This window comes from Cariama cristata, unplaced genomic scaffold (assembly GCF_000690535.1).
Source record: "Cariama cristata isolate BGI_N322 unplaced genomic scaffold, ASM69053v1 scaffold16183, whole genome shotgun sequence".
NCBI classification, from domain to species: Eukaryota; Metazoa; Chordata; class Aves; order Cariamiformes; family Cariamidae; genus Cariama; species Cariama cristata.
This window is the reverse complement of record NW_009606897.1, coordinates 27,749-37,453: the sequence shown is the minus strand read 5'-3', so window position 1 is coordinate 37,453 and position 9,705 is coordinate 27,749. Positions and strand designations below refer to the sequence as shown.

Here is a 9,705-nt window from a genome sequence, read left to right as displayed (position 1 = left end):
GCAGGAATTCCTTCCCCTCGCTTCAGAAGATGGGAAATACTGCCAGACCGGCAAACTCTTCCACAACAAAAGAACCTTTTTTAAATATAGATGCAATTTCTTGACAATTTTGGGCATCACTGGCCTAGAATACAGCAGGAAAGCTGATTCACTCTTCAGAGGAAAGTGCTGCTATAAAAACAAATTTGAACTTGGTACAATTTGCCATTGTACAAAGACACATTTGGATCAAAGCAATGAAAAATGTGCTTTGAAGAAGCTTGGCATAACTAATGTGCAGGATGCATGTCTCTCTCCTCACCAAGACTCTGAGATATTTATAAAAGCAGACATACCTCATCAATTCAGTAATTCCCCCCAATAACAAAGAGAAGTAATGCGAACTAGTTGTGCTGTGCAGACCAAGTGCTGTGTGGAGTTTAAGAATTTAACCAAAAGGAAGTGGAGCGGACAGATATCATCTGATACAAGATTAGCAAGCAGACACTAGGAATGCTTAAGACATAACTAATAGCGTTGATATGTAATAGGATTAAAATTACGTAGTGTAGTACTATTGTTAAAGTGTGTGCATAGGTCTCTACATAACGTTTAGTGAGAACCATAAGCCTGAGCTCTTTCAACCAATTTATTTCATAATAAGAATAAAGCTCTGATGGATCAAGGCAATGAGGCAAATACACGAAATCAGTTATAAATCAGTATAGATCTAACATCATTCTGTCAATACATGCTTGGGATGTAAATGCTTCACAAACATGCAGCAAATGCATTGTTTAAATCCCCTGTGTATGAATGTCATCGCTGGGGGAGATGAGAGCAGAAGAGTGGCTGCTGCCTGCTCTGCAGGGGTTCAGTTCAAGCTCTAGCCAGCAGCAGAAAACCAAAGTCGCCAGAGTTTTAATTCTCTCATGAGCCAATAGTCTTCCATACCGATGTACACACACACACACACACACACACAGAGCATAAAAATAGCCTCAAGTGCTTCTGAACCTGTGACTCTTGCCAGCTTGACCACACTCTCTGGGTAGTCCAGGAATTCAGACAAAAACATCAATCAAAGGACACAGCTGTACTGGAACGTATTCATCCACCACTCCCTCTCTGAGAGTTAGAGTTTATTTTAGCTACTGTTTTCTGCTCTGGGGATTCATTGTCATTAGTCAGTGGAAATTGCTTGCTTATTCATGGAGTAGAAAATGATAGTATATGTAATTAGAATTATAATTATATATATGTATATTTATGCACACACACAGACTCACACAAACACAGATGTACATCCTGACTGATGGACTGAGTTTTCAGCCCTGCACAGGGAGCAGTTCTGTTAATGTAAGAGTTGCGTGTCTAATTCTGTTCAAGCATAATGACCCTATACTTAGAATCAAGTACATAAAAGGGGACAATTGTTGCTCCGTATTACTCTGAGTAAAGTTCAATAATATGATTGTCTGGCCTCTGTAATACTGAAGTCAGCTTGAGGCTGCCTGGGGCAGCCTTGACAATACTGTTGGTAAAAATTGGCACTGATCCATCGACTGCAATAGATATTGTGCCAGTTTACACCAGCAATAAATTCAGTCCAGTCTTTTTGTCTACTCCCATAGCAAAAAAAAAGCTTTTTTAAGTACGTACTTTGAAAAATGGAATGTGATTCTTTTTGATAACACTAGCCTGATTTTCCGGTGGTCTTTAGCAGTGAAAGTTGAGAAACTAAACTTCATATCAAAGAGAGGTTCACCACATATGCAATTCTGCTGTTGCATTTAATTATGCAGTTCTCTAAAGTCTTTAAGAAAAATCTGATGATTCTCATGCATTCTAGATTGTATCTTTGTAAATCAGAGAGAAGCCCCATTCCTATGACCCAATATTTATCTGTATAGACTTCTGTGTAAATAAACAGCTGACGAGTTTAAAATAAAAATACATCAGTAAATACAGATTTCCCCAAAACCATAACAATGCATTTGCTTTTTCCCCTCCATTTCAATTCTTTTCAGATGAAGAGCTTTTTTCAGGAATGTATATTGATTTCATGGGGACGGATGCGGCCATTTTTCGGAGTCTGACCAGGAGGAATGCAGTGCGAACCGACCAGCACAACTCCAAGTGGCTGAGTGGTGAGATCCCTTTGTTTTACCAGAGCTTTTAATGGGTTTCACAGAGATTCTGCTTTGTTTTGTTTAAAATAAAGAGCTTGTCTTTTAAAGAGCTTTTCTCTGGATTTAATCTATGAAGTTGAACCACCAAGAAATGTGTGTAAATACATATTGTAGAGAATGCACAGATGTAAAGGCTTCAGTCTTTAGGCCATCCCCACCTGATGACCTTTTTTACATTAAGACTGAACCAAACTGTCAAGGGAAAGTGTATTAAAATTTTTCAAATGGCAAGTGGTCAGACAATCTGACTTGTAGGAAAGTGTCTTCTCCACTTTTAATGCATCACACATTGTCTTAAATGAGAGTGCTTGATTCTAAGATTTTTCTAATGAGTTACGAACTTCAGTTAATTCAGGCTGATCCACCTCTGTACAGAAGACTCACCACCACTTGCATTCAAAATGTGTGCAGAAGAGAGTCCCATTATCAGAGAAGCCAGTGATAATTACTGCCATTTATTTCAGTGGTAAGAAATTGATCATTAAAACACAGTAGGAAGACTAATTTCAGTGTGCACTTAACTATTGGCTTCACTGAAATCAATGTGAAAATTCTCCCTGACTTTATTGATAAGAAGACTCTTTCCAATTAAACTATTTTAAATTAAAATGGTGGTGAACCCTCTGAGCAGAGATAGATGTCAAGGTTATAGAGCAACTAACATGGCAGTTCCAATTTAAAAAAGCCTTTAGGTATGTTGAAGTAAAGTTACTGTGTTTCTGTCTTGACTGTTTTTAGAATGACTCTTGTTATTCCTGTGTGGCTGCGACTACAATGAAATCACAGGATTGCAATCAGAATAAACTCAGTTCACTATGAACTGGAAATTATATCCGCTTTCTAAATTTTTCTTCTGTTTTCGATACATTCTTACACTTATCCGCACACTCTGAAGTGTGCATCCTAAAGTGAGTTAGCGAAAAAGAGTCATTCAAATGCCTAATTTCTGGAAAATCTACCTGTTACATATGTTCAGAACAGGTACTTGACAAGCACAATTTATTTCCATGTTCTTTTGGAGCCAGAGTCATGACACTTGTTATATTAATTGAGAATGGGCTCATGTGAATAGAAGAATGCTGCAGTCTAAAGTGAGTTTTCTGTCAAGACATCCAACCTTTGCATTGGATTGTTTCAAGATTTGCACTGGATTTCAACCGATCAAGCAATCTTGCATGATAATTGAAAAGATGGTCCTCTTCCTTCATGCAGGAAGAGGATCCACTTCTTCCTCAGACAAAGGAGAAGGTCATCTGAGGACTCATCCACTGTCCATTAAATGCTTACTGTTAAGGATATAATTTATTTTGCTCTCTCACTAGTGTTCCCTTGCAGTGTTTTGCATCTGCACTTGGTTATGTTTATCAACCTCTGATATGAACTCAAATGCTGTGTCAAGCACTTGTATACTCTGTTTTCCTTTTTCTGTGTTCCACGAGTTATTTTCCTCTCTTATTTATGTACCTTATTTGTTCTTTTGCTAATGAGTCTTTCAACAGCTTACTTTTATGTTTTGCCTCAATGAGTCTTTCCATAAGTGTCCCTCATAACACACTGATTCTTCCCTCTTCCTCCAAGTCTTTGAATCTCTGCAGTAATTTAATACTACCACTTCTGCATTTTAATTGCTTTTCTAAAAGTCTGCTGTGTGATAAAATGCAAGGACGTAGAAACTTAAGGCTGCTAGCAAGAAGCCATTTACCTGGTGGTATCTGGTATACATAGACATGAGGCTAGAGCATTTAGCTTAATCTGTTAGAGCAATACCTCTATATGCATTATATAGCATTTCTCTGAAGCAATCAGTAACTGTCAGATTGTTAATTGCTTGTACTGATACGTCTTTTGGTTTCATCTTTCTTGTATACTGTTTCATTTCAGAGCCTATTTTTGTGGATGCTCATGTTATCCCAGATGGCACTGACCCCAATGATGCCAAAATCTACTTCTTCTTCAAAGAGAGACTCACAGACAACAGCGGCAGCACAAAGCAAATTCATTCAATGATTGCAAGAATATGTCCAGTAAGAACTATTTTGTTTGCCAGGTTGTCGGGACAAGCTGCTAGTATGACATGATAAACTAAAAGACTAAATGGTTGAAAAGCCTTTGATTTATATTTGAAACAAATGTCCTTTTCAGCTTCCATATTCATAATTAAGAAGAGCTGTTTCTGAGCATGCAGCTAGGATCTGAACATGTTATGTATATCTGGCTATACGTATAATGATACGGAAATTTAGAGATTCAGGGATTTATGTATTTCTCTGACTGAGTCAGAATAGTTACCAGTGTTGAATTGCCAAGCTTACTGTCCTTTGCACAAATGAGGAACATTATTTGCTTGTAAAAACTGAATTATGTGAAATCTTTCTCACACACACGAACACTCTCAAAATCTTTGAAACACATTGGAAATATCAGAGCCAAGCTTTTAAATGGGTTGATTTAACTTTCAAATAATGTTTTCATTTTTACAGTATCTGTCCTTTCTGAGTTCTTGCATTGATGTATGTGTGGGCCTAACTTTAAAAATGTGCACAGGAAAATTAAATTCAGGAGTTAGGGCTACTCCTGTACAGTAATTAATTTACGATCACAGCACTCCTCATTGTCTCTATTTCCTTTTTCGTATCTGTAGTCAACTGTACATGAAAAATGATTGAAACAGTTATTAGTATCTCTGGTGAAATTGATTTTTTTCTTATGAGAGAAAAATTCTAAATGCACAATTGCTACTACCCTTTTCATTCCTTCTTTTGGAAAGACTCAGGGAGATAATTGTGAGCGTTTGTGTATTCCCTGTCTTTAATCTGGATCTTCTTTAGGATTTGGTGCTTTGTGATGTTGTTGTGCCAGGGTATGAGGGTGTGTTTGGGATTGTGTTACTTCTCTGGCAATATGATGAGGCATGTGATCTCGTTTATAATCTCTATTTTCTATATTTTTGCGAGGGTGCCCAAAGGCCTTTTTGGGTATTTTGCAGGAAGACATTTCACACAATTATAGCTGTATTTGTTATTGTTACTGTTATAATGAAGCCCAGATGATTTCTGAAAGGCCTCAGCCTGTTTAGACTTAATCTGTAGTCAGTGGTGGAATCCCAAAGCCAATGAAAATAAATCTGAGCCAGTCATGTTTGTATACTTGTATGCCCTCATATTCATATATCAACACTTTTGAGACTGGCCAAACATATACATACAGTGGTGCCAAAAGATGCCCCAAAAGACCCCTTTTGATTCACCCAAAAAGTTGGATTACCATCTCCAGGAGAACCAGTGAAACATGCACAGCATTTCATCCATACCACGTTTGGCTAGCTTCTACACTTCCTTTTTCCCTTTCCTTGGGTGACATTGTGCTATGCAGTTTGGAAGATACTGCTCTTACCTAAGGCATTCACCAGCAGAATGAGGCAGGAGCTGTCACCTCTGTACTGCATCATCTGGTTTAGCAGTTACAGATTCCACCTTGCACCGGAGAGAGATGGAAAGATCCCTGAGTGAGCTGTGACCAAGCCAACTCTGGACCAAGCTAGCAGGACTTGCAACAGTGCAAAACTAGCTTGACCCGTCCTAGCCATCGTTTCTGAATTTAGTTCAGAGCATCCACCTCATGGACCAGCATGGCTTACTACGTCAGATGCAGCTATATTGCTGTCGGAAGAAACATCCCTCCATAGGACTATTAGACCTTTTAGGGAGAGCATGGACTTCTCCATACTAGGTGTTAGTGAGTGATACAGACCCCCACAGTCCTTTCCAGTCGTACCTACACACAATGCTGCTGCATAAAATCTACTACCCGACCCTCCGAAGCCTGCTAGCTTACCACAGAAAGTCTGCTCAGAAAACTGGTTCTTGTTTTGCCTGTGTCTGCAGTGTTTAGATGTGGGGATTTGATTTAGGCCTATCTATTTCTTATGCTGAATTTACCAGTGTAGTTGTCTAGATGATGAGTCAAATTAACCTGAGGAAAATGTGGGAAAGCCCAGTAAAATGTTAGCTGTCTTGAATTTTTTTCCTAAAAATAATATTTCTTTTTCAGAATGACACAGGTGGTCAGCGTAGTCTTGTGAACAAGTGGACAACATTCTTGAAAGCAAGACTTGTGTGCTCAGTAATGGATGAAGATGGAACAGAAACATACTTTGATGAATTAGGTATGGCAAAAAAAATCCCTTAAAAGTTTTATCTAAATCTTTCACCCTGTGCATATTTAATTATTGATGTTCGTACAGCTCCTTAGTCAAGTTGGTGACAGTGAAATCATGGCTCTGTAGAAATTCATGACAAAATTCCTGTTGCAATTTTATGACAGGAAATGAAAAAATTCTTCATAAATCTCTCTGGGTAATTATCATTATCTTTGAAATAAAGGTAATTAATCTTAACTGTGTAAAGGAATTATATACGTAAAGAATGAATATTTTGAAGGGAATATGTAAGTGAAGTGTACTGTTATTTTGCTCCTAGTTAGGATTATGATAGAGGTTTTTTAATGTGCATCTTTGAAACAGTTTCTTATACCACTGTGTAACACAGCTTTTCTGCAATACGATTTTTCTTTTTTGATCACTGGGTAGAGGCCTCAATTTGAGAGTTCAAGATAATGCTAATAAATCCTGTTACTGACACCAGCAATAATACTATGAATAAATATAATTTCTCCGGATTCATTCAGGCACTTAGATTTTCAGTTCAACATGTGAAACTGCAAATATTCAGGGAACAATCTGTACAGCAGTCACAAGAGGTTTCCTTTCATTAAGGAATTAATAAATATATATCTTGATACTTAAGTGCCGAACAACATTATCAGAAAGTTTCAAATTCTATATTGTCCATAGCTGTGATGTACAAAGTCATAATTCTAAATTCAGGTATTGGAAGATTTGGTATGTGTATTAGTATAAATGTAAATACAAATATAAATATATGTAAATATAAATATAAATAACATAAATAGCTGATGGGCCCAACACTGGGACTGCATCTTATTCTGACTATTCTTTCTATTGTAATCTGTCTCTCTTTTCTCTGTCATTATTCCTGATTCTCATCATAGCAAACAGGATTTGGAGTCTTTTTTACTTTATTCTTTACAACTACTTGGTGTACTTGCTTTGGTCCAAAGTTTCAATGCAACTTGATGGGCCTAGGAGCAGATCCTAACTTGCTGTAACTCCAAACGTGCAAGGTACTTGGAGGACTTACTTTCAGAAGGTCCCGCTGCCTCTTAGCACTACCACAGCAACTTGTCTTTCAGAACTGTGATTTAGCAGCCCACTCCTCTTCAACAAAGCAGTAGGATAACTGCTTTTAGTTTTCGGTATGACAAAATGTAGGACTATACAGAATAGGAGACAATGTTCTGAGCCTTGGCTTTCATCACAGTCCTCCAGCAAAGAGGAGGAATACAACCACAGCTGGAAATGCAGAAAACCAGGAGAAAGCAAGCACATGCTTATATTTTCATGTGTAATGCAGAAGATTGTAACACTTCCAGTTCTGCATGGTGAAGTCTTTTGCTTTTGACACATTTAAAAGAATATTTAAAAACATCAGAGGTTTAAATGAAGGAGCCACAATGGAAAGCTAAAGGACATATTCTATGATAAAAAGTTCAAACAGTTCAGTCTGTGTGTTGTAAAATAAGTTTAAGAGGCAGCTTGGTTATAGTTATTAAAAACATTTGTCAGAGATTAAAGTACTTTTCACTGAAGTGTAAAAAAAATCAACAGATCAGAGAGAACGCTGGGCAAATTCAGTTCAGTGAGTAGGTACAGTTTTGTGTAGTGCAGCCAGTAAATCTCTACACAATGGGAGCTGGGAGGTTGACATCTCTCAGGGTCTTCACTGCAAAGCTGTGTGTCGTTCATATCATGTTGAAAATGAGCTAGTGAGGGCATCTAAAGTGCTTACTGGATGATAACATGCCGAATTGTCCTGCTTTGCATTACATCCATCTATGGGAAATCTTTGTCTTTGACGAACTGCAGCTTAAATGTTTGCCTACTGTTAAACAACCTGCTGAAACAAGATCCAGCTGAGAGAAATGTGCAACATGGATCCTGAACATTTTTGAAAATCTTTGCCTTCTGTCTTCATAAAGCTAGATGGCATGGAGTTAATTTACAAATCTGTTTCTGAATGTTCAAATGCTAGATTTATGCATATGGTCCATTCTTACGATAAGTCTGCTTTTTCCCATTCAAGTCTGTGACAAAACTACTGTTGGCTTCCGCAGGAATAAAGTAATAAATTAAACTGGAAAATAAAGGTTTTATTAGTATTCAAAACATTTTTTTTCTTTTTCCTTTTCTTTCTTACAGAGGATGTGTTTCTTCTAGAAACGGATAACCCCAGAACAACACTCGTGTATGGAATTTTTACAACATCAAGGTAAATGGGGAGATTTGAAAAAAATTATCTTTCTGAACTGCCCAATTTTCTATATGAAAACTGGAAGTGATGGTTTGTGGTCAAGGCTGTTCTGTGCAGCTTTGTATGTCTGCTGTGGCCATCATTTGCAGGCAGGGTTAAGAGTCTCCGTATCGTTACTGTCGGTATCCATCTCAGAGCTATGCTGCTTGGAGCAAACTGCTCCCTGACATACTGTCAGCTGGCCCTGGGAAGACATTTCCATGGAAGGCCACTTGTTACTGTTCAGCAGTGGAAAGCTAAATGACTTCAACGCAGTGAACTAACGTGGCATCGGAGAGCAGTTAACGCCTCCTGAAGGACATCCAGCACCCTGAAGGATCAAACTGGGAATTCTTACATGAATTCATACAAATCATTTCCACTCTCTCAGCTGGCAGATGATCACACAGATGTCAAATAACCCATGTTGGCTTCAATTGACTACTAAAAGACAAGCTTATATGGCATTTGATAACCTCACTGCAGCCTCAAGTTCTCTGTTGTCAGTCAGTAGTATTCACTTACTGTCCAGTTTAGAAAGCATTCAGTGAGCTCCCACGGGCAGTGAAAGTACTAGAGATAGCTTACTGTCTTGTAACTCGCCACTAAGATAGACCAACAGGTGGACCAACAGATTCTGCCATCTGTACCTGTTTTTTTTTCACTTCTCTCTTGCCCTCACCACATAGCGGTAGTATACAGAGTAGAAATAGCTACTGCTTACTGATTTCTGATATGCTATCCTGTATTATTTAGCTGTTATTACTTACCTTCAAAGAGATTTTCTGCTTTTTTTAAATTTAATTTATTTGATCAAATTAGCAAATTGTTTAACTTATTAGTAATAATTCCTTTAATGGCAATTTCTATTAAAAAAATCCTTGCATGTAAGAAAAATTTTTCCTGATAAACCTTTCTGTCTTTTTTCATGTGGATCCAGGGATCTACTTTCTCAAATATATAAATCAGCCAGGAAATTATGATTTTATGATATTTAATTGGGAAAAAAAGAATCCCATAACTTGTAAACATCTGGTGCTGCCTTCATTTTATGATTCCTACTGCACAAAAATAGAAAATGCTGAGGTTTTGTTTAGCACTAAAAC

The 9,705-nt window shown here is 37.7% G+C and overlaps 1 protein-coding gene across 1 annotated transcript in view; it reads left to right on the top strand.

The window, feature by feature from the left end:
• The window catches only part of SEMA3C (sema domain, immunoglobulin domain (Ig), short basic domain, secreted, (semaphorin) 3C), a gene marked incomplete at its 3' end in the record, with an annotated part of 114,835 nt that overhangs the window by 78,879 nt on the left and 26,251 nt on the right, over nt 1-9,705 (top strand). Inside the window, exons 6-9 of the mRNA XM_009696536.1 lie at nt 2,010-2,129; nt 4,053-4,195; nt 6,222-6,336; nt 8,509-8,578. Coding sequence (XP_009694838.1) covers nt 2,010-2,129; nt 4,053-4,195; nt 6,222-6,336; nt 8,509-8,578 — 448 coding nt within the window. The remainder of the gene's footprint in view (nt 1-2,009; nt 2,130-4,052; nt 4,196-6,221; nt 6,337-8,508; nt 8,579-9,705) is intronic.